This window comes from Dromaius novaehollandiae, chromosome 3, assembly GCF_036370855.1.
Source record: "Dromaius novaehollandiae isolate bDroNov1 chromosome 3, bDroNov1.hap1, whole genome shotgun sequence".
Lineage (NCBI taxonomy): Eukaryota > Metazoa > Chordata > Aves > Casuariiformes > Dromaiidae > Dromaius > Dromaius novaehollandiae.
In genome coordinates, this window is record NC_088100.1 from 120,204,709 (window position 1) to 120,230,188 (window position 25,480).

At 37.4% G+C, this 25,480-nt stretch overlaps 1 protein-coding gene across 1 annotated transcript in view; it reads left to right on the top strand.

The window, feature by feature from the left end:
* Nucleotides 1–25,480, top strand: part of TASP1 (taspase 1) — a 96,467-nt gene that overhangs the window by 29,204 nt on the left and 41,783 nt on the right. The window contains 5 exon segments of the mRNA XM_026094684.2: nt 6,251–6,357; nt 7,444–7,497; nt 7,499–7,534; nt 13,192–13,311; nt 14,251–14,329. Of these exon segments, the coding sequence (XP_025950469.2) occupies nt 6,251–6,357; nt 7,444–7,497; nt 7,499–7,534; nt 13,192–13,311; nt 14,251–14,329 (396 nt within the window).

Here is a 25,480-nt window from a genome sequence, read left to right on the forward strand (position 1 = left end):
GCAACAATGTGGACATGACCATAAGCACTTCAGTAAGTTGTATTACATAGGAACAAGAGTAGCTGCACTGGATCCACCCAGCTCAGTAACCAGCATCCAAGAACAGCCAAAAGGAATGCTTAAAGAAGAGTGTAAGAGCAGTGCAAATACATACTTCCCTTTCCCTACCCCACTTGCTATGACTGACTCTAAACTTCTGAATCAGGGGTAGTTCCTGCATACAGAGGGGTAACCAATGGCTTTTTCTGCCATGAAATTGTCATGTTAATGTCTAACATCCTGCAAAAACCTTGCATCTTAAGTATAGGTTATATGAAGAACTACTTATTTTTAGTCATTTTGAACTGGTCAGATGCTAGCTTAGATCTCATATTAGAAGAGATAAGCTGAATAAAATCTGCTCTTTTTAGTGTCCAGTCACTGACTCGGGATCTTTAGTTCTTCAGTTCTTTAGTCAGTCCTCATCTTTATTACCTTGAATAACTTAGTGTCATCAGTAAACATTTTGTTGAACAGAGTAGTGCTGCTATAGGTGCGTCTGGAATTCCACTTGTGATGTTTATTGTGAGAACTGTCCACCATTTACTCCTAATTTGTTTTGTGTCTTTTTTTTGTTTTGTTTTTAAACCAATCTTTTGTATGCAAGATATTTCCTTTTTTCTGTGGGCTTGCTTGGTTTCTTTAATGAAGGAGAGCCTTTTCTAAGTCAGTGGCATGCAGATTGTCATGCTTTTGGCTACCTCATATGTCTCCCTATCCACCAGTATTGCCTTTCCTGCCTTCCTCAATGTCTCCTCTCCTTCCTCTGCTTCACTATTCTTGCAGGAAGAACAACATTTGCCATACTGCTGGAAATGTGCTGTAAGGCTCAGTCAGTAGCTCAGGACTGTCACTTAGACTTTGTGTTGTTTCTTTGTGTTTAGAGTGAGAATGAAAGAGATCTGAAGAGAATCTCAGGAGTTTTGGGGATTTGATTTGATTAGATTAGGAAATTTCGTTGGGTTTATCTGCCTTGTGTATTGCAGAATCTGAGTATATCTGGGTTTTGGGAAACTAAAAGGAAATGTCTCTCAAATAGAAGGTGCTTAACCTTAACAGTAAAAGTTGCGTCCTGTGTTCAGTAATACACCAAGTAAATGTGCTCTGCTCTGCTAAGTGCAGGAGTTCCACTGGCAGAAGAAAAGCCCAGCCATGGTGTAAACTCTCCTTGGAAGTGGACGTAATATTGCAGGTTCACTTGCACTTCTGAAATCTGAACAGCAAAGTGCAGCCTAGATGGTGGCTCTAAATTAGCCAGGAAAAAAGTTGGGCCAGAGTGTCCAGAAGATGCTTTGAATGAAAATCTTCCAGGGAGCAAGATAGGGTGCTTCATGGAATAGACAGGAATTTCGCCCAGGAAGTAGTAGGAAATGATGTGTCTTAGTAGGAAGTAGGTCCAGCAACAGTTTACCCTGAGTTCTTACAATGAAGAACAGCTCTATGGAGTAGTGGCCTAAAAAAGATAGGTTATTTTTTAATATGCTTTTATGTTGAGTGTAGTTTTGTTTTCTTTCATGTTGCTGTCACTGTCAAAGTAGGGTAACGTGGGAAGTAGCACTAGTAGTCTTGACACAAGCATAAGTGGTGTTAATTTGTCATTTAAAATTAGCTTTGTTAAAATGAAATTTATTTTCAGCTGTCTGTTTTCATTTGTGCCATTTATTTTAGCAACTGCTCAGTGAAATTCTTTGCTAGATCATTTTAATTCCTGTGGGTTAACTAATTTGCTAGTATATTTCTTTTTAATTCTCTTCCCTCCAATAGTTGCATTCTCTTTTAATATGGAATAAAAAGATGAAATGTAGAAAATTTTCCTGTCTGGTTATTTCAGTTGACTATGTGAAATGTCTGCCAGGGGGTGCTATATGATTGATCAGAGCTTGATCTGTACTCCAAAGATTGAAAAATATTCTTTGACTTTTCTTAGTATTTTCAGTTCACAGTTTGCAATTCACAAGGATTGCTGAGCACGCATATGTTGCATAATAATTTGTAATGATTCTAATAGAAAGAGCGATGTTTGCGTTTGTATTTCTGGCTTGCTGTTCCACTACCATGAACAGGAAGATTTCAGTATCTCCAGGAACTTGATTTGTGATTTAATGGTGCTAGAAATTTGTGTTTGTTAATCTTATATGAGAACTTAATTGTTCACTGAAATATTTTCTGAATTTTTAACATAGCCTGAAAATATTTAAGGGAATACGTTTATCTTATAAGGGGAGGGGAGGTTTTAGGAAAAGTAGAAATATGGACTTTTTAGTAAAGGCTTTTTGCGTTAACTTTGGGCAGGAAATGTTAGTATACTATAATAAATATGCCCATAGTTGACAGCCTGTTTAAAGTCCACAGAACTAGAATTAACAAATAGATATATATGAATTTTGCCATTCTCAAAAAAAGAGTAAAAGTGGAAGTGCCCTTAGTCTTGCATTTGGTTCTATGTGTATGATTCAGTGTTTTCAAGGAGTCCATGAATGCAACAATTCTAATTTTCTCCTTAATAATTTTTGTGTTAGCTGTGTTCCATGGACTGTTTCTAATGGGTCTGTGAAGGGTGACTAAGAAAAACAAAGTTCTGTGTAGTGTCTGTATATATGACACTTCTAAGGACATCTGTAATTCTACTGTAAAATTTGTAGAGGTGTAGATATTGAAAATAGGTGGAAGCTGCTAGTCCAGAAGTTGCCTGTCAACCTAGTGATTACCAGGTCTCAATCTGGTGGCTGCTCAGTTGTGCAGTATCCCATTTTGTAATTATCAAGTTTGCTTTTCTTCTAAGTTTTGATAACTCCCATTCTGTTTGCAGGTTCACTCTAGATGGTTCGAAGTCCACAAGTGTACATGGTTGCGGTTACCTTGCCCCGTTCTTTCCGTATGAGCACCATGGTTCAAAGCTAGTAATCCACATTTGGCTTTTCTTGAGTTTAACAGTCAAGAAACACCATTTTAAGACTGATAGATTTTAATTTTTGTGCAGGTCTAGCAATAAGATCATGGGCTTTCTCCATATCCACATGATCTCAGTTTCTTGGTGTTCATTCCAGCTAGTGTTTGTAACTTCTGTCCCACTGAGAATTTGTCAATGTACACATGTACATTTGAAGTACAGTACATTGTTTCTGAAGAAGTTTGGTTTTATGAATAAGGAAGGTAAACTAGGTGGAGCAAAGAGGGAGACAGAGGTCTTTGGAAGCTGACTAGAAGGAAGGATCGCTGTCAGATCGCTGCTCTGGAACATGTGCTGGAATGCATGTGATCGAAAGGGTCTTGACTGAGGTGGTATTAGGGGACTAATTGGATGTTATAAATGGAACTTTAGTTTACTGAAGAGTTTGCAGTGTTGTACAGCAAGGAGTAACTTTTAAATGCTAATGATTTAGCTCGGTGAGGAGGAGTTATCACTGAAGAGTTATACAGTATGGGGAGTACAGTCTTTTTTACCATTAAATAATGGAATAGTCAAGATGCGGGGTTATAGATTTTTACTGGTACTAATCCAGTTGGCACTCTGGCACTCTGATAATGTCCATAATTCCTTTCACCATGTTATACAATGAACAAGAGATGAGTAAATGACTTCGAAATTTTATGGCAAGCAAGTGCCATGTGCATGAGATCTCTGAACTGAGTGAGACCAGTGTTTTTTCTTTCTCTCCCACTGACCTGTGTACTGAAAATCACTTGTTTTTCTCTTTCTGTAAAATGGCAATAATGATGAAAAAAAGCCTGTATGAAAGTTTCAGTTATTACCTACCCCTTATAATGTATGTACAAAATCAAGATCTTGTGCCAGTGAATTATGTAATGCAGATCTTGTGGTCCTTTCTCATCGGTATGCAGAGTAAAACTGGAACCTTTAGAAAATGGAGAGATGCACAGTGTTCCTAACTCTGAGCAAGATGTGCCTGTGAATTTTTCTTCTGCCTTTATAGATAATGCATCATATTATTAAACCGCTATTCTGACACCATCTCTACTAATACCAACCTCTCATGTAGGTGAGTGGTACTGAGGAGGATCTGCTTCCGGCTGTTTTGTGCTCAGTCGCTTAGCCAACCCGCAGGAACACCCCTCTGCTTTTCTCAGCTTATGCACTTGGGCTGTGACTAGATATTCCATCCAGCGCTTCGAGCGCAGAGCAGAGTTGCACCCAAAGTACAGTGCGTGTAAGTGTGGAGTACGCGTGGATGATTCCTATTGCGGCCTTGTGGGGTTGCAAGGAGAATGTGGAGGACTGGGAGGATATTGTCAGCTCCTTGAAGGTTATTCATTATTAAAGAGATACCCCATGCTGTATTGCAGAGGTCACTGGGTGATGAAGTTGAGAAGCCCTTACTCTGACAGCTCTTCATATAGCTTGCAGGGCACGATGGGAACAAGCCCATGTGTTTCCTAATTTTGCCGTGAGCCTTGTGCACATATTTGACCTGGTAGACGTGCACATATTGCAGAGGGTTTGGAGGATTATGTTCTGAGCACAAGGAAAACCACTTTTGCTCAGGTTTTTGTGTATGGTCTTCTGCCTCTTCATATATGTCTTGCTTGGGTACACAGCTACTTTTTCTGAATTGTCAGGAGCCAAAGGCAACAGCAGAGGCATATCTATCCCCATGTGATGCTTACTTTTGATGAATAACAAGGCCAGCCATCACTCTTGCTCACCCAGCTTGTGGCTCTGCCCACAGGTATTTGCTGTATTGAAGTCATGTCAACTTGTACTTTTCCTGTTTAAAAAATCTGTTGAAAACAATGTGCTGGCTTGGTTTATTTTGGGGTGTTCTTTGTTAACTTCTGTTTAATAAATTCTGTTCTTGATCTGTGTCCCCTAGCCCCCATTAGTCCTAAATTATAGTGTTTCTCTCTCTCCCTTCCCCCTTCTATCAAGTGTTTTGTTTTTACCTCTTGGAACTGATTTTAATCACAGAAATGTGTTGTCCAAAGTAGCTGCATTAATCAGCTCGCTATCATAGAAAGAGTTCTTTTCTTGGTGATGGTGGATTAATCTGTGTTTACAGTTTTAAGAAACTGTTTGGTGTTTGTTAGGTTTTTTGGAGAGAAATTCCAGTTTTCTCAACTACTTTTAGGTTATACACTTGAATAACTGTAGTGGTTTAGCTCCAGCTTTATATCCTTTAAAATAGGTGTAAAGGAGAGTTCACTAGGTGATTTTGGCACCTCACTGGAGAAGTTTGGAAGAAGTAAAATGCTCACTATCTGTATACTTTTGTGAGAATTGTAGATGAAAGTTTTGTGTTCTATTGGCTCTGCAATATTGATTTTATTCATAGACTGTTCTTGCAGCTGTTCCAGTCTTCTGAATAACAGTGATATAGCTATTTTCTGAATTTCAATTGAAATGGCATTTTAAAAAGCTTCTCATAGCTTAGATAGGAAACTTGTGCTTTTTAACTTCTGCTGGGTTTGTAACTTATCTGTGTATACCTCAAAGAGGGTGTTATGACAGTCTGTGGATAATGTTAGGTCAGAACTAATTTAAACTAAAAATATTGCAATATCTGCAATTTTTTCATGAACTGAAACTTCTAAAACGGGAACATATCATTTTGGTCTCTTAAGCATAACAATTTTTTTATTCCACTTTAGAGAACACTTTGTTTCTGAATGCGGGACTTAGATGTGGAAAATACATGTTTGTCTTTTCAAGACCTAGGTGGTCTTTAGACTGTGTTGGATTATGGAACGTAAAAATATTGCTTGACTATTGTGTGGCTTTAAATATAGGGGTAAATGCACAGCTATGCAGTTAAGGTAATAAAGTAGTAGCCTAATTTTATGGATATCAGAATGAGCTCACATGGTATCTATTTACTTGACAGCAGTCAAAAACAATAATTTTAACACAAGCCACTTATTCTGTTCTCCTCTGTATAGTGCAGCTTCTTGGCCAAACAGAGAGATTTAGATGAACATAGCTTCCATATGTGTTCAGCAACTTGTTTCTACTTGATATTTTACCCATCCTTAGCTGAACAGCTAACAGTAGCTGAACAGTAGTAGAACTTCTTTTTCACTTAGGAAAAGATGTAAACATCTTTTGCTGATGCTTCAAATATTCTGTTGTAGGCATTTTATGGATACTTTCTGCTGAGCATATGGGGGAAGAGACCTCCAAAATGTACAATTAATCAATATTTGATTAACTGAAGTAAATCGTAGTTAGTTAAATGCCTTTGAAATATCTTTATAGGGTTTAGTTTAGCAGCTTTTAAGAGGAACAAGAGGAAGCTGGAGTTGGCCGAAAAAGTGGAAACAGATCTCATTCAACTAAAGAAAAGAAGACAATCAAATGAAAAGGTTAGTTCATGTTTCAGATATTATTGTCATCCTAAACTTACAGCTGATTACTAGTGAATTTTATATCATATCTATGATGAGACTAATGTGGCATCAAAACCACATGACCACCTTAATGTCTGAATGATGTAATGATAACTTGCTTAGTGCAATTGACTTTCTTCCTTGCTATTTGAAAACCGAACTCTGACTTTGTATCTTGTTTGTGCTATCAAAAATGTGTTTTGCTCATACTGAAGGGGAAGTATGACAAATGTAAACATAAATATTTACTGAAACATTTTGTTTAGCTTGGGATCTTTGTCAGTGTTTCCCACTTTTCAATGCTTCCTGAGTGTACTGCATTACGGACCTGGAACTGGTGAAATTTGAAATATCAGGTAGGTAAACATGTGCATCTGTGCATGCATCTAGCATTGACCTGGCCCATATTACTTGTTCTCCTTTGCTACAAAACTATTAGGGTTCTCTCTATTGCCCTCACTCTGTTAGTTTGAATCAGAGCTTTTGTTATCGTTTGAGAATGTCCATTGCAGTGTTTGTGTTTATTGCTAAATATCAATTTATAGCTTAATAAATTAAATACTTGTGCTTTATTTGGGGCTTATGCCATTATGATCAGCCAGTTCTCTTATCTTTGGTAACCTAAGTGTCCACTGCCTATGTCATTTTGTAGGTTTATAAAAATAATGTATAAACTCCAGAGAACTGGCAAAAAAAGATTGTGTTCTCTGTAGTCCATTCAAGTGCAAACCAGTGAAAAATTAGGCTGATTTCTTCTGTGTTTGTAGATCAGGACTTCTGCCTATCAGGGTTCTAATTCTCGGTTTGCAAGGAGGTAAGACCTCTAAAGAAAGTAAGAATAGAGGGGGGGAAAAAGCAAGTTATTTATTGGTCTTGGAGCTTGTCCTGTTTACAGGATTTCATGCACCTCCTTGTGAAACTTCCATCTTCAATGGTGTTGAAATGTAACTGAGGGAGGAGGGGTATTTGCATAGTATTGGCATTCATGTAATAAGGGGCAAGTCAATGCTTGAAACATATGCCAATGCATGAGCTTACCGACCTGCAATTTGAAATTTCAAGGGCTCCAGAGTCATGTGCAGCGCTTGTGGGAGACCCCCAAAGACCAAAGATGGTAGGTAAAGGAGGTGATCAAATAGGACTCTGCTCACTGGTAAGTAATCCAGTAACACACCGGTTTTGTCAACATTGGTGCATCCTGTCTTTGGAGGGGGGAACAACAAACAAGCAAACCATACCACCACTAGAATGATGACAAAGTGGACTGCTTGTGTTATACAAGGTAATTGCAGTCTTATGGGAAGTTTTAATTCTTCAAAACGTGATAGGAATGAAAAATCAAATTCTACAAGAGCAAATTCTATGAGAAAGATACAAGAGCAATTCTCTGAGCTATTAGAAAAGGGCCATTTACCAAGGAAGAGGCACATTAACTGTGATCCCTAAAGTTGTGCTCTCAAAAGCTGAGATATCATAAGGGGTTTAAAAATGATTATTTTATAATCATTTTAAAACTTTTAATAATTAAAAATTAATCTTCTTGTCAAGGTTGAATTTTAGTTGATAAATACTGAATTTGTTTATTTGCTGTGGAGCTGCAGATCTGTCCCTTTCAGCAGGACTTGCTAGCTGTTTCTTGCCAAGTGTCAGCCTTGCAGTTGCTGCAACCCTATGCTGCAGCACAGCTTATATGCCTCTGTTCCCAATACTGCACAGTTGTTATAATTTCTAGTCAGTTTTAGTCTCTGAAATGTGAGAAGTTGGGAGATGAGCAAGATAGAAAGGATGTTAATAATGTTAAATTGAATGGAAATGATAATCGAAAAGCGTATGTGAGGAGGTAGTGTTGCAGACCAAAAAGGATAGGCTGAAATTAACTGGAAGTTATAGCTGCTGATAAATTTGACCCACTAAAAATAAATATACAGCTTTAAGAATTAGTTTCATTAAAAATTAAGTTATACCAAGTTTAAAGGAATTAAAGGCTATTTAAATTTAATAAAAGCTGTTTGAGAAAACTACACAATGTAACTTACCAAGGGAGTTTTATGTTAGTAAATGGAATGTTCTTTTTGCTGTATTTTTCGTTGTTTATACAGTGTAGGATTTGTAGAAGGTTATGCAATGGCACGTAGGAAGATCTGTTTAATAACTTCATTGAATTTTGAAGGTGTGAAAATTGAGAAATATTTTTTTTAAGTTGTCGTGATTTATATTGCTTGGCTGTGAATTAACTGAACAAACTCATAGGGGGTCTTGATATGATGTATTAATTCAGCCAGATATCTTTATGAAGTTCTCGCCTCAAGCACAAATAAACATCAGAAGTAAATGTTCTTTTCCTCCTTGTTTACTTTTACTGATAACCTTCCTCCACAAGTTTGGAAAAAGTGTCATTGAAAATAGTCTACTAGGGTTTGGTTAAAAGTCTTATTTTCAATTTGTCTTCTGCTCTTACAGACTTTTTTTTTTTAAACAACTGTGGTGTGATGGAGTTACTTGTAAGAGGAGATGCCTTTTCCCTAATTTGAGCAACAGTGGCATTAAGAATTTCCAGTGCAGAAGAATTTTCTATTAGATAGTTGTCTTAAGCCCTAAATAACATTATTTAGTTTGAGTTTATGATAACTGATTTGACGTTTGCTTAGTTTTAGGTATGTACTCAAGTATGTGTCACCAGTTTGAATTACATGTAAGGCATGTTTCAGTTTCGTATTCTTCAGCTACTGCATTGAGAAAATAACACTGAACGTGTCTGGAGAAGAAAAGTATGTCTTTTTAGTTTCATGGAAATACATTCTTTTCTTGGAAGTATTATGTGGGTTACAATTTTTGTCATTGATCCTCTTGAAGGTACCATCTGAACTTTTAGCCATTTCCCGCTTGTTATCAGTACTCCTTGGGTGAGCAGCAATAATAATGCGAAGCAAAATGCATTGTTTTTATTATAAATAGTGAATTTAGTCACTTATTTTTTTTCCTTGAATCAAATTTTTTATGGCTCTTTGAAGATGATTAAGTGTAGCAGTCAACTGTAAGTAACCCTAATGTCTTAGATATTCTTGCAGTATGAAAGTGAGTTTTTCCTTAAAGAAGAAATTCATTTTCTGCCCTACATCCATGCTGAAATGCTTCTCAGTAATAATACTTTTTAGAGTCTTAAAGTAAATATCAAAGCCTATTGAACATGGGAAAAGAAAATGAAATGCTTTCCATCCATTCCAGTTTTAAAAATATCTCATCTATGGAATACAGTATGAAATAATTCCATCTTCTTGAATATGGAAGGTCAGACAAGGTGTTCTGTTTAAATATCAAGCAGCTATTAAACTGAGCTCTGAGGAGTTAGGTAAAATGATGACTATTTACATTTCTTTTTATATGGAAAAGAGGGGAAGGATGGGATTTCTGAAATACTTGATTGAACTCTGTATTTGAGGGGATGAATACCTTCCTGCTCTGTGTGCATATTCTTAATTAGGTTTGGTCCATGGTTACATGAAATTAACTTCCTTTGCTGTCACGAGATACAAATTAATTAAGTAACATGAAGTCTTACTTTGACAGTGACTTTAATCTATTTCCATGTAAAATATTAACTATATGATAGATCAGTTTTAGATTGTAGTACTACATTTTTAAAACCTAAAGCCTGCTTTTTGCAGTTGACTTTATTAATATAACTTATTAGCTAAAGTCAGATATGGAATTTATTAACAGATATGACCACATATCTGTTTCTTTGGAATTTACAGAATTTTGAAATCTAAGATGTTAAATTCGTAAGTTGAATATATAAAAAGCTCAGGGGGTGAGCTGGATCTTTTAGTCCCTACTGGACCCATTTAGAGTTCGACTTGCTTAGGATTTTTGTCAATCTGTTAAGTTTGCCTACTTTTTTTTAAAATTTTAAAATTGAAGAACTTCAAAAATTGTAGTGTTTAACATATTTCTATTGATCACACAGCATCAATGGTGATTGTTTTTTCATGGTCGGAAACTGATATTAATGAGAAAGAAGATACAGAGTTGCTGTAGTTCAGTGATATGGATTTCCTTCAGAAGGTTATGTTGGCCAGATTAAAAAAGTGCTTCCCTTAGGAAGGCTTTCCAGCCTCCTAAATTGCCTCATCTAAAAAATAAATGAAAGCAAGCAATCACTGGATTGACAGCAAATACTGATAAGAAATAGACCTTCTTTTAAAGGAAATAATGATGAAGAATGCTTTCATGTAACATATGCTTGTAAATGCTTGTAGTTTTTTGATTAAAATATCTTTTAAAAGATGATTTATGTAGCTCTTGAAAGCAAACTTTTTATGCAAGTGAGAGTTAAAGCTGAAGATGGATGGCAGATTCAGCAAACAGTTTTCCAGATGCTGCAGCGAAGGCTGCAACCATTTTTTCTTTGCTGTCGGATGATATGGAAAACACACTGCTCTATACAGAGCCTCATCCTTCTAAAATTTATTTCTGTTCATCATGGGAACCCCAAGTATTCCATTTAATATGACTTAAAATTACATAGGTGGCCTTAATTCTGGCATTTCCTAAATTTGACAGGCTTGATTTTCGCATCTGTAATTGTCTATTAATATAGGGTTTTTTTTGCGGATATAATTTTATATGGTAAAAGGGGACGGGGATGGGTAACAAAACAAGCATCATACTTGTGTTTCTTCTCTAAATAGAAGTCACAGGATCATAGGAAAATTGATGCTGGAAGGGCATTATCCCATCTGGTTTTGAAAACCTCCAAAACTGTACAACCTCTCTGGGCAGCCTGCTCCACTGCTTGACTGATCTTCAAGATCTCTTCAATCCACTGAATAATATTGTCCTAATGGGCTAATAATATCTGTATTAGGTTGTGGCTGGCAGTCCTGGGAGATGTGAAATATATTTGCCCATCATGTGTGTGCGTGGGGTTGGTTTGTTTGTTTTGTAGGTGGTAGTGGAGGGATGGATTCCCTAATTTTCCTTTCCCTTTACAACTTGGAAGGGAACTTGCTCTTTTTTCTTCCCTTTGGTCCGTTCCCCCAAATTTCTTTTGCTTCTCCTTCTCCAACCTTCTCTGATTCTCTCTTAGTTTTCTGTACTTTTCAATTCACTCTCCTTCCTCACACCGGTTGCCACTCTAGATGTATGATTTTTCACCTTTCTTCTTCTCACAAGGCCCTCTGCTTTACTGTGAGGACATCAGTCTGTTTTTAATATTGAGCATAGTTAGTGCAAGCTTATGAGTGTAGAAACTTGTTCAGAAGTAAGTAGGTGTAGATGAAAGAAAGAAGCTTACTGCTACTCTGGGTTGAAAGTGGAGGAATGATGTTCTGGTTACATGAAAAATACATATGCTGTAGAACACTGTAGTGCTGAGTTGCCTGCTTTTTCCTGTCAATACTGGTACAGTATCAGTTCTGGTACAGTATCAACTCAAGTATTATCTAATATTTTTAAGTGAAGTGTGGGCAGAGTATCATCAGTTTGAGTCTCATAAGACTCCTGGTTGATAAACGACTTTTTGAGTAACCGAGTAAACTAACTGATGAAGAGACTTGATAATTTGAAGTTTGGTAGTTGAATATAGATTTTTTTTTTCTCATGGATCCTGGTCTGTAAGCAGTTATACAAATAGCTTAATATCCTTTAGGATTATTTGCCTTGATAAGTTTATGTAGGATTTTTTTAAGCATGTAGGTTTTTATACAGGAAATTTTGATCAGTTTAAATCCTGGGGACTTGTGCAAAAGCAACTTTCCTGTTTGTGGGTATGTGATAGATGATATCAGTTTTGCCTGTTCAATTTATTTTATGTATGTTGCATGCTGTGTCCCATTAAGAGAGTGTGACTGAGCACCCTGAGTGCCCTGCCGTGGGTTCTGCAGTGAGGGGGGTCTGGGGCAAGCCTAGAGAGAGAGGGGAAAATTGCTTCTTCCCTCAGAGTGACTGAACATGGTGTGTTAGGGCAGTGCGGGAAGGAAGGAAAGATGAGAGGTGAGGCAACTGGAATGCGTGTGAGGCAGTGAGCAGAGAGCTTGTATCAGGAGTAGGTATTGAAAGACTGCCACTCTTAGCAGAGCAGATATGCCTCAGAAGTGGAGGAGGAGCAGACTTGTCCAGCAACCCAGAGGGAGCTGAGTGTAATTTGCTTCAACCCGGGAAGCCACTAAAGATGGCTGAACTGAAAACAAGCCTGGGAGAAAGGATCTGTTCTATTAAGGACAAACTCAGCGTGGGGGAGATTTCTTTTCAAGACTTGTTCTTATGTCTCACTCAGCATATCTGAATTTTCTCTTTACAGGGCAAGCTTTTCTTGTTTTTTGTGGTTTTTTGTTTTATTGTTGTTTTTTAATAACATGTAGCTTTAAAGATCAGCAGTCTCTGATGTGTTGCCTCACCTCTTGAAGAAAAAAAAAAAAAGAAATTCTGCCTCAAAGCTTTTAGGAGAGGTCTTGTGATATGGTATCTTTGGAATGAGTTGATGAATCATTTCTTGGTGGACAAGTATCCACTGCTAAGATAACAGCATTATTTGGCACCTTTGTGAGTAAAAGCAGGTAATCTAAGCACTGGATGAGTTATGAGATGTTTATCACCTTCTTGTTTCCAGAGAAGTTCTCTTCAGGTCCTGTCTTAGGCAAGAGAGCGTTTTGGGAAGATTCAGGATAAGACGCATGATAACTAAGTACTGTGTTTTGTTGATTGGGTTGTTACTTAGTTTTGTAAACATTAGTTTGCACACTCTTTAGGCAGTGCAATCTGACTTTGATATGCTATTTTAGTTGTTGTTTCTGTTTGTGTGTCCCGCAGGAGAATGACTCAGGAACATTGGATACGGTTGGTGCAGTTGTTGTTGACCAAGAAGGAAATGTTGCTGCTGCTGTCTCCAGTGGAGGTTTAGCGTTAAAGCATCCTGGGAGAGTTGGTCAGGTGATTATTCATTTTCAGCTGGGAATAACTGTTTTGTGTCGCAAGGAGTTGTCTGTATAAAACAGTCTGAATGGACATTAAGCTAGGGCTGTGATAGCAAACTGATGTTTTCCCTCCCTTCCCATTAAAATCTGAAGGCTTTATCATCATATTGGAATGCAAGTTTTGTTTTTAGTTCTCCATCAGTGTTATGAAACATTGATAGGCGAGAAGTTATTCTTCTACAGTTAGTTACCTTTTGCCAGGGCTGTTAATGTTTAATTTCTCAGGATTAAATACCTCTGTAATAATCTCTTAACAATCTCTTCTTTTAGAGTGTTTTTAGATAAGATTTTCATAAATACTTAGGTAAGTTGTACTAATAATTTAATTTGTAAATATTCTTCTGTACAGGTAGAAGGCTTTGAAGTGACAAAGGTATGAAAAGGACAAATGAAATATAGGCCTTCTTCATTGTTATTAGACACGGGAATCTTGAGGTGCATCAGAAACGTCTTACATTACCCTTTTGCCATAGAGCTGCATTTTTGTTCCATTTTTGCCACTGTCTTATAAGCAGCTCTCTCTCAGAATGTGTTTAAGACTTCTTTTTGCAATGGAAGAATAAAAGGGACTTTATATAAGTAGGGAATAGTTGCATTATTTTGTCTTTTGATATCTGGGTTTTTTTTTAACTTCTGCTGAGGTACTCGGTCCTCATCTTCTGTAAAGTTGGGTTAAAATACCTTACCTCTATGATAATCACTCAGTTCTGAAGAATGCTATTGGAAGATAAAACAAAATTAATAGGAATTGCTACTTGGACTGTTTTGATTTTTTTACTTATCTTTTGGTTGATGTATTTGATTTTTTTGGGGGGTAGGGGGTATAGGGAAGGAAAGGGAACAAACCAAGAACTTTGGATACTTAAATTTATGAAAGATACACTTCTTCCCTTAGGCAGCTCTTTATGGTTGTGGCTGCTGGGCTGAAAATACAGGAGCTCATAACCCTTACTCCACAGCTGTGAGTACTTCAGGTATTTGCTACTTTTATAAATATTTCAAAATGTTGTTATATTTTACTGTAATTAGCTTACAAATCCCAAGTGGGGTATTTTTATGAAGGGTGAATTAAAATATTAACATTATTCCCAGGCTACGTATATTTACGTGTATGTGTGTGTATTATCTTGAGATCCATGAATTCATCTCCATTGGTTGCTTACACTGGTAATTGCACTTAAAAAGCCAAATTAAGAACTGTGTGAACTTTTATCTCATTTATAACACCTTCTATTGCACTGAAAGGATGTACTGTATCTGTTATGTATTAAGGGATCTGTCATCTTGTAAAGAATAGCTGTTACAGGTCTAATACTGTGATAAACCCAGAATGCTTCTCCAAATGGAAGCCTTCCATAGAGGGCTAAGATAATTAGAGGATCTTTAAGTTAAGAGGGTCCCTTGGTTACAAAATTGCTATAAATTGCATTTTTCCTCTCCAAAATATTTTAAGTAGTTATTCCTGCCTGTTATTTCTAGCACTGGTTTGCATTTGTGTATGTATATGTACAGGCATACACATATGGGCTTTTCCCTTAAAGTAACTGAGTGAAATAGTGTGATACCATTTTATAGTTATTTTTAAGGATGAGGTTTAAGCTTTTCTTGTAGTGCTCTGCTATTCTTTCCCGTCACAAGTCTCTTATACCCTTTCATATTCTGATTCCTGTTTTTAATGATTCCTTGTAACTTCTAAACTTCATATGTTAGTTCTGATATATATTAAAATACAAGTTTTGGAATAATTGGGTCTATTTACCTCACAGAATTGCACAGAATCACAGAATGGTTGAGGTTGGAAGGGACCTTCAGTGATCATCTAGTCCAATCCCCTTGCTCAAACAGGGTCATATAGAGCATGTTGCCCAAGACCATATCCAGATGGCTTTTGAATATCTCCAAGGATGGAGACTCTGCAACCTGTCCAGGCAACCTGTTCCAATGCTCTGTTACCCTTGCAGTAAAGAAGTTTTTCCTCATGTTCAGAGGGACCTTCCTGTGTTTCATTTTGTGCCCATTGCCCCTCATCCTATTGCTGGGCACCACTGAAAAGAGCCTGGCCCCATCATCTTTACACCCTCCCTTCAGATACTTATACACATTGATTAGATTCCCCCCTCAATCTTCTCCAGACTGAACAGTCCCAACTCTCTCAGCCTTTCCTGATATGAGAGATGCTCCAGTCCCTTCATCATCTTAGTAGCCCTTTGCTGGACTTGCTCCCATAGCTCCATCTCTCTCTCACACTGCAGAGCCCAGCACTGGACACAGCACTCCAGATGTGGCCTCCCCAGGGCTGAATAGAGGGGAAAGTTCACCTCCCTCGATCTGCTGGCAATGCTTCTCATAGTGCAGCCCAGGATAGCATTGGCCTTCTTGGCCACAAGGGCACATTGCTGGCTCATGGTCAACCTGTTGCCCACCAGGACTCCCAGGTCCTTCTTCGCAGAGCTGCTTTCCAGCAGGTCAGCCCCCAGCCTGTCCTGGTGCTGGGGGTTGTTCCTCCCTAGGTGCAGGACCCTGCGCTTGCCTCTGTTGAACTTCTTGAGGTTCCCCTCTGCCCATCTCTCCAGCCTGTGGAGGTCCCTCTGGATGGCAGCACAGCCCTCTGGGGTATCAGCCACTCCTCCCAGTTTTGTATCATCAGTGAACTTGCTGAGGGTACACTCTATCTCTTCATGCAGGTCATGGATGAATAAGAACTTAGAGCTGAAAATCATTCAAATAATGACATTATTTGATGGTTTTAATTTTACCTCTAATTGAACAGTTAACTGTATACATCTTGTGAGATTTGGGAAGATGTGAGACACTGATTGAGATTAATCAGTGGTACAGATCTTCCTTTGATGCTCTGTTTTCTGTTTCCCTCCATAGTTCACCTTTATGTCGTCTTGTCCTGTGCGTTTGTACAAGTGGAAAGGTGTACCCATGGTTCACTTTCTCCTTTGTTTCTTCCTCTTCATCCTCATCTTGCATACACTGAGGAGGAAAATTAAACATCTCTCCCTCTCCCTCTCCTTCTCCGAATGAAGAGTATGTATGGGAGAAACAGATGGAAAAGGAGATTAATGCTAGGAGCACCAGTTCCCTGAAGCGGAGAGAGTGTGTCTGGTCTCTCTTTTTTTTCTTCTGCTCCGTGCTGTTCCTGGGCTTACTATGCCGACCAAGTTAGGCATAGTAAGAACAGGATAGGAAAAGGGGAGTGGGAGGGAGTGCCATTTCTATCTACCCTAAGTCCGTTCTTAGTACTCTGGGCTCATTCTGGCTGAATTAAGCCCATTGGGGTAGGAAACTGTGGAAGCTGGTAAGAAATGTGTGGAGATGGAAGGGAGTGGAAATAGAGAGAACTGGGGACAACTCTCTCTCAATTTATTGTGCACTCCTGCCATTTTGACTGCTAGGTTTGAGGTGCAGAAGGGAAGAGTAAACAACATATTTACACAGAGATGATGCAAAATGACATCCAGTGTTCAGGGGAGTCTGGTGGACCTGTAGTCTGACCTTACAGACTGAATTTTCCTTGAATGTGGAGTTTGCTTATCTGTTCTCACTTAATGGGTAACATAAAACTGTCTACCAGTAATGTCTTTTAAGATTTTCGTCTGTGTAATATGAAAGCTCCACAGCCTGCGCTTGAGGCTTTCAGTTGCTCTCAGAGTTCGATGTTTCACGTTCTTGACAATTGTCAGACAAAGGGCTGCTATAAATTCTTACGCTTGCATGTGTAACTGAAGCAATAAAAAATTAAAACCACTCAAATGTACTGATACCCAGGAATAGCCTACTTATTTAATACCATAATTTCTGTATAAATATATCCCAGATCAGGTCTTTAGGTGAGTGATTTATGATCCTTTTATACCTGGTCCTCATTTGAGAATATTTCCAGTTGCACATCTCACTAATTAAGCACCCTCACTTTCCTTTTGGCAGTGTTTATGCCAAGCAAGAAAGTCCAGTTGGATATTGCTGACATTTTTTCAGAGACGTTTGTATTTCTGCATCCAGGTCTCTCAAGTGTAGGAGTACAGCACAGATGCTGCAGAACCGCCATTGCATGGAGTTTCTACCTATTAGCTATAAGCTTGTGGCCCAACAGCTGGAAGAAACTGTTTCTCTAGGCGTAAATGTGTGTGCTATTAGCAAATAAATTTTTAATCTCAAAATATGCACAGAAAGAGGAAAACATACTTAAGAAAAGCACAGCAAGCTAAGGAACAGAGTTTCTTATTGGCAGAGTTCTGACTTATAAAGAAGTACTCTCTATCAAGCTACCAGTGTCAACAGGGATCAGTCTTGAAAAATGTTGCTCAGTTAAAATTTGTGCTGATAGTGAAACCACAGCATGAAAATACCTGTGGCACCTGATGCCACAAACTGACCTGTCAGGTTATTTGTGTGTCTGTTTATCAGACTGGCATTATTGTTGGCCAGTAGAAAATACATGTAATCTTAACTTGTAAATATGCTAGCTATGCTGTCCTTTTCTTGTGTAATGGCTTTTTGTAAGTAGTGCTCAAAAAAGCACACGGTCTGTTTGGCTACTTCTGGCCTTTTTTGTTTGGGTGGTGTGTGTGCGTGTGTGTGTTTCTTAGTTTTCTGTAGTGCCATCTTTGAAAATGCATTTTTTAGGAGTATGAGGAAGAGATTTGTCTGATGGTGGTTTGTGAAAAAGATATGTTTGCCATGAAGATTAAGGTTTTTTATTTGGTTTTCTAATCTCCCTTTTGTGTTTTCTATTTTCATTACTTCTTTCTTGCTCCCTGCTCTCACAGTTATTTTCAGCTAGTTGTGACTGTTCTTCATTTGCTTTGTCAAAAGGAAGAGGAAAAGGCAAAAACAAATGAGTAGAATAAGTGTCTTGGAAACTTTGTATTTAGGAATTGTGAAAGTAACTTAAAAATTAGGGTAGCTTCTTTTCCGTTTGGAAACTGGAGGATTGTGGCCACCTGAAGATCTTTTGATCATGGGATGTTTATCAGTCAGATGTCACACACAACTGTTGTGTTTGTTGGAATGCCGAGCGTTGGAGATACCAACTGTAAAAATAAGTTTGTCAAGGGATCCACTAAATGTAACAGGACTGAAGAAATAGTTTTTCAAGGAAAAAGATAAGAGCTACGGTAAAAGCTCATACTGCTGTGTAATATTTGAGAATGTAAGATAAGATGTTTTTGACTTGTCAGGAACAGACATTGAAAAGATGTATATTGGGTTAAATATGAGGTGGATATTGTAGAATGCGAAACCTTTAAGATAAAGTTATGAAGAAGTTGCAAAGTAAAACCTGTTGAAAGGACTGTATTTGATTCCATTGTTCTTCCTAATCTTAGAAACAGTATCAAACAGAAAAACTACTTTCAACATTTTTTTCATCAATGCTTATGTCAGTTTATGATTTGGAATGCTATTGAATGGTCAAAGTTAACAACATTCACTATAGGAAGAGAGGAAAAACCATCTCTTCATATTGCAGGGTTGAGATACAGGTCGTGCAAGCTATATCCCCAAAATTAGTAGCAGCAGAGGTAAAGAGCCCTGTTATAGAAATGATGGGAGAAGGAATGTAGCAGGGTGTGCGACTAAAACTTGACACACACTGAAGAGCATCAGAAATCTCCTATGCTGCTTTTCAAGTCATGTACCTTTTTTAATTTCCTCTGTTTTTAAGTCTGTCTTGTGCTGTTCAAAATTTGTATGGATATTCACCAGAAGTTCCTTGGTGATAATAGCAAGTGTCTTTTTTAGAATTTGTGAAAAGGAAAGTCTTATTGAATGCAAAAGCACTGGAAGATCTTTCTACTCAAGGAGCACCATATTAATTTTAGTTTAATAAATGCTTATTCACATAAGCAAATATATTTAAATATTACAGTATTGGGGCGCTAATAATTAATAAGCATAAGCCTGATATTGGAAGTTGCTTGAAAAGTTGAGGACGCCTTTATTTAATTTTCTCAAACTGTTCTTTACAAAGTCAGCAGGATTTGAAGTCTATACAAGTACGGACAAACATCCTGATACACTTAAAGGAGATGTCTGCGTTTAATGATGGCCTCAGATAGTCTTCTTTCTTTTTGCTGGTACTAATTTTGTATAGTGGTAAATACTTTAATGTTATACTATTTATAACTATCATATATATATATATATTTATATTTCTTTGGTTCAAGTCTTCTAGCTTGCATGACATTACATTAATACCAATCCTAGTTAATTGAAATAGACTGCTGGTGGTCTATGAAGCATGGCCATCTGTTTATTTGGTTATTTGAAATTCAGACTAGCGGTGTTTAATTAAACTCTTGTTTCTGGCTTTGCTTTAAAGTGTATGTGTGTATGAGGGGGGAGAGAGAGAGAGAAATGTTTACAGGAAGTGAGAACTCTTCTGTAATCAATACCATTCTTTTTTCCATTTTCAGAAGCTCATAATGTTTTATTTTATAATGTAATTTATGTTCAGTGCAGTTTTAAAATATATCGATGCCTGCCTCTTGTTTAAAATACGAGCATCCAACAATGTGAACCATGCAGTTAATTAAGGGGTAGAAGGATGGAAAAATTAAATTATAAGAAAGGTTGAAAGAATGAAATTTATAGTTTGGCTGGACCACAACACAAGATGGGAATGGGGGCATAGGCATATGTCGGTATTCAAAAGGTGAAATTGCCAAGGCTGAGGAAGAAAGTAACATGCTAACATATATCATTGTTGGATGAAATTTAAAAACAAACAAAAAAAGAGGATACTGCCTAAACTTCAGAGGATGCCTTGATCTAGAAAGCTGTAAAATTGTCAGTGCTTCTTAAGAGATGTGTTGTCATTCGATGTACCTAACATTAGACTAGACTATGTTTGTAATAGTGAACCTGACTGGTAGGAATGTCCAACTCTCCCTCAATAGTGCGTTCAACTCAGTTCTTGAAATCTGTTTTGAATGGTGTAAAAGGCAGTACTAGAAATGAAATGTTACAACAATATGGGTTAAACCAAATTGTTTGCTTTGTATTGTGGTGCTGATGTATTTGGAAGACTATTGGCATCCTGCATATGACTCTGTGTATTAAGATGTATGGGGAGCATTCATTTACTGACTAAGTTAATTATATGTTTTTTGATCACATAGAAACATGCATGTTTACACCGTTCAGGTTCATATTTTGTTAATAATGAAAAAAACAAAATCTTGTTTAGAAAGAATTTTTCCTCACAGAACTTTTACATTATATGTCAGAGCAAAACATTGTTGTGCAGGGAGGCTAGTTTTCTTTTGAGGGGTATGGGGAGAGAGAGGAAGAAAGAGAGAAAGAACATAGTGGGTTGTTGGGGTACCAAAGATGAGACTAGATAAATCACTTGGAACGGAAAGTAAATACCCTGAATTTAGTCTCTATTTCAAGTATGAGCACTGGAAGCAAGAAATTGAATTTATGGAGAATATGTTCTGCCGTACACCCTTCTGTCTAGAAGCAGATCACAGAGGTGGAGAAGTTTTGTATTTGTGATCTTTTCCCATTCTGTGGGTGAAACCAGAGGACTTTCATCTAAGTTGTGGATTGACAGATGCATAATTACAGGGAAAAAGATTTTTCACTTTGAGTCTGAGTAACTGTACTTCAGTCCCTGAAGAATCATTTTGGAAACAGCTGATTGATTTATTTTTGCTGGACACTTCATTTGGACTCAGATGCCTGACCTAGAGAAGAACGGTTCATATCTGGTTCTGAATGTTGTAGTCAAAAAAGATTCCCATGATGTTTTGTTATTTGGGAAAGAAACCTACCAGCTCTGACAGCTGATAGTTTCTGTGTGTCTGCTCCAGCTCTGGGCATCTGAAGTGAAGCTATTGTACGTTTTGTACTGTGCTGTTGGGCTGAATAGTGTGGTGGGTTTTATTTATTTATTTAATTTATTTATTTGTAAGTCTGTGGTATGTCATTTTCTGTTTTTGAGACAGTACTTGCGTGTGGCTGTTGAACAGTCAGCTAGGTCAGTGGGGTGTCTAAATTGGTAAGAGACAAAACGTTTCCTGGATCAGCCCTGAAGCAGCTGGGATGACTCTTGCTAAGCTTCTTGCTCAAAAACAATGTTCTTGCCAGAGATCTGCTGACATGTCAAGCTGTGCCCTTGCCACAGATAAACTGCACATAAACCTGCTTCATCCATTCTCTTCCCCACATCTCATCCTGGCCTGATTATTTATTTATTTATTTGTCAACACGAGCCTGGATTGTGCAAAGTTTTTTTTTTTGTATTAATAATACATACTTGCATATAATGTATAAATAAAAACTGTATGCATGCACCTTCAGAGAGATATATGTATATGGATAGATTTATATATCATTTTTCTTTACAGACATGAAGACTTCTGTACAAAAACATTTTAAATGTGTACGTAAAACAATTTGGATACAACAAAATTTTTTAGAGATTTCTGTGGCTTTGCTCAGTATATCGCAATATAACCTTTTATTCTCTTCATTTCATGTCTTTTTCTCATTTGTATTTAAGTTGTAGATTTTGCTAACGTTTTTCTCAAGCTCTCTTGTATGCAAAGAAATGAAGATTGGGCTTTGATTACTGTGTGTGTTTAGTGGTGTGTGTATAGACTTTTATTATTTAGTGTGATATGACTTCACAGAATAACTGATTCATCAAATCACCCTTGGATTTTTTTTTAAGAATTGTTGAATGAAGGGAAGAGTTTAACTATTTCTCTTAAAGCTTTATCAAAAATATGCTGTAAATTATTAAATATGAATATATGGTAAACCCAATAATTGTAACTTTATTTTTTGGGAAATTAAAGGTTTCACATTTGTGATGATTTAGACTTACAACTTATTCTGGTGACAGCTAGGGAAAAAATTCAAGTATTGAGAGTTTGTTGTATCAAGTCTTATCCTGAAAAAAAAGATGTTCTTTGACATCAGTTTCCTATAAGCAAATTTTAAGGGCTAGATTTTGTAAATCACTAAGCTCATACTTATGAAATTGCTTGATGTTTGAGTTTTGGAGGGTATGATAATGAGCAGATTGAACAAGTTGGGCAAAACCTCAGGTGTGGTTTAAAGTGAGTTAGAAATAGGAATTCAAAACATATAGGATACAAATTCTGCATGTTGAAATCTGTGCAGAATTGGTAGGAATGTAAAAATGGGAACAGTGGGTCAAGCCAGAGCTCCAGTGAGGTCTGTGTCCTGTCTCGAGTAGCAGGCAGTCGCAGGTATCTGGGGAGGAGTAGAGGAATAGGACAGGCATCTCCACTGCATACAAGCTTCTAGCAGTTTGGGACTGAGGGACCTTGAGCTGAAGATATCTTTGGTTTTAATAGCTCAGGACAACTTTCTCACAAATCACCTCATTTCTCTTTGTATTTAGAAGCCCAGTTACTCAATCCTTGAGAGAAATGTCTTTCTTACTGTGTGACGACTTAGCTTTGTATCACTTTTGTTGAAGCTTTCTTTGCTGAAGAGCAGTGTTAATTTAAGTGCGGCTTACAGAATTCCTATAATGCTGTAATTCAGTAATAATTATAGTAGTTAATAATTCAGTAGTTTCATACTTGAGTTTTTATTAATTTTGTCCTAAAATCTTTCTATTGAAGATCTAATTTGAGGCCTATCTTTTAATGCCTTCCTCCTAAAAAAGGGTTGCCATAGAAGTACTTCCTTAAATCCTTCCAAATTCATTTAGCTTTTTTTCAATGGTCATGTCTTATTTGAAGACCAGCTTTTATATCTTGTTCATCTGGTGGCCCTGTGGATGCTGGCAGGCATTGTAGTTTAGCCACACCGTCTTTGGCTTTAATTTTTTTTTTTTTTTTTGGCTTTTTAAAAAGTACTTCATGGTTTATAATATGCAGGATATCGTAGAACTCATATTTTATGTATACATATAAAACAATTTAATAGGGGGAGGGACAACTGCAATCAAAAGATGAGGACTTTCTAGAGACAGGGTGGGGGAGATAGCGAAACTTAGGAATGACTTTGAATGTAAAGACTTCAGCACTTATGCTGTAACTATGTTAGTCTAAAATTCAGTTTCTGTGTAAACAGGTAAAATCTTTCTGATTTTTGTGTCATTTTTCTTGGAGGCATTTTGAAGTGTGAACTTTGAATTATATTAAAATGCAATGATCTTCTGAAAAAATATGGTTGAGGAACTTTATTGGCAACTTAAGGATAAACATTACAGGAATGCTGTAAGTATCACAAAGCCAGTATTAAAAAAATAAAGAAATTCAGAGGTGTTAATACGGATTTCTTGTAAATCTAACTGTGTTAAAGTCTTAACTGTGACATTTAACAACATAATGCAAGAACCATAGCATGCAAGAGTGATGGTAGAGATTGAGTGAAAGCTTGTTAGATGAGATGGGCATTACCAGTGGTCTTTATTTGGCATTAAATATAAGTAACAGCTAAGCAGGTTTTTGGATCAAAACAGTAGAAATCAAAGCTTTTGTCATTAAAAACGCGTGTACAAACACACGTGCACACAGAAACAATCATCCTTGCCTTTAAGTGTGCTCCCCCTTCATCGCCCCGGCCAGCAAAAAAAACAAACCAACTCCATGCAAGCCCAATTAGAGTGTTTTAGTAAATCACTTTTGTTGGGGTGTGAATGTAAACACAGGAAGATGGGTATTGTTTGGCAAGAGAGTATTTGAACAAAACCCAACCACAGGAGAAATAATAGTCAGTTTTTTGGCTGTACTTTGAGAAACCATTTCTTATTTTTTTTCTAAACATAATAAGAATCAAAGACATTGTGCATATTCTTTTCATTCAAGGTAATATCAAGTGTGTCATTGAATCTTCTGCCCAGTTGGAACAACCATGATGACTGGCAATACTGGTCTACCAACTGTGCCAAAAGTAATACTGTTGGAGCAAGAGGCATGGTTTGTTTTTCCTGGGAGATAAGTTGAAAAGTACAAATTCATTTTGGAGTCACAGAACTTACAAGATGAACAGAATATTTTCAGTAACAGCTACTGCAGGAGGCTTTGAAAATGTGACTCTAAGTGAAATCTTGCAGTTTCGACTTATGGAAAGGACTTAAATGACCTATGGGTGACTAAGATAATAGCAGACCTTCTTGGAGTAGAATGGGGCTATGATTTGTGACGGAAACTTGTGAGGGAAATTTTCTTGAGTGCTGTCTATGTAGCTGACACTGCCTGCATTTCATGCTCCAGAAATTAATTCCAAACTTAGTTAAGGTTCTCTCAATGCCCACACTGTCCAGGACTTTTACAAGTCTAACCCTTCACACACTGCTGAGCTTGAACTAGTAAGCTCTCTGAACTTCAGCTTGAAAATTTTTAATATAGCTGAAGAGTGCAAAAAATGGTCATTATTAGCCTTTACCTGTCTGGGAAAGAAAGTATAATACACTCTAGGATAGCCTACTAATCAATATTTGCTTAAGTTGTGGTAGTATCAGAGTTTCTGAATAATTTTAACAATAATTAATTGTTTTGTGTGTAAACTATGAGGTATTTCAGCAATTGTCTGAATCTGGAAATCTGCCACACTTGCACTATTCCAGGCCTTTGTTCATAGCAGTTACTGTTGTCTGTGTTCTCTGTTATGTTCTCAAAATCCTTATTAATGGGTGTGCTTACTCTTCCTTCGTGTGCCCTTTTCTCCTCAAACTTTCACTTTTTGTTCAGATCTGTTCTCCTTTCCGGTCCGTTGTGCATGCCTCATGGATGCTTTTGCTGGCAAAACAGAATAAGTAATGTGGGCTAGGAAATGACACCTAAGATATGGTACTTTTAAGAAGCTTGTGCTTGTTAAATAGATTGTCGAGCCGCGCCATCAGCCAGCATTCCCTTGTGTCCTTATGGTTGTTTCTGGACCGCTGACTCCTAGCTGAAAATAAATTTTCACTAATTTCACAATGATTTCCAAATCTGTGGAGTAACTGTTTCACAAGGAAGCTTTCATCCCAATAAATTGCCTTGTGGTGTAGCGCTCTGTTTTTGTGATCCCCATGCATGGAAGGCAGTGGTGGCTGTGCTGGAGTCCCGTGACTGCTGGTATCTGGGCAGGCGCACAGTGAGGCTGTCTTGCTTGCTCCAGCCTGCCTGCACGTTCCAAAGATC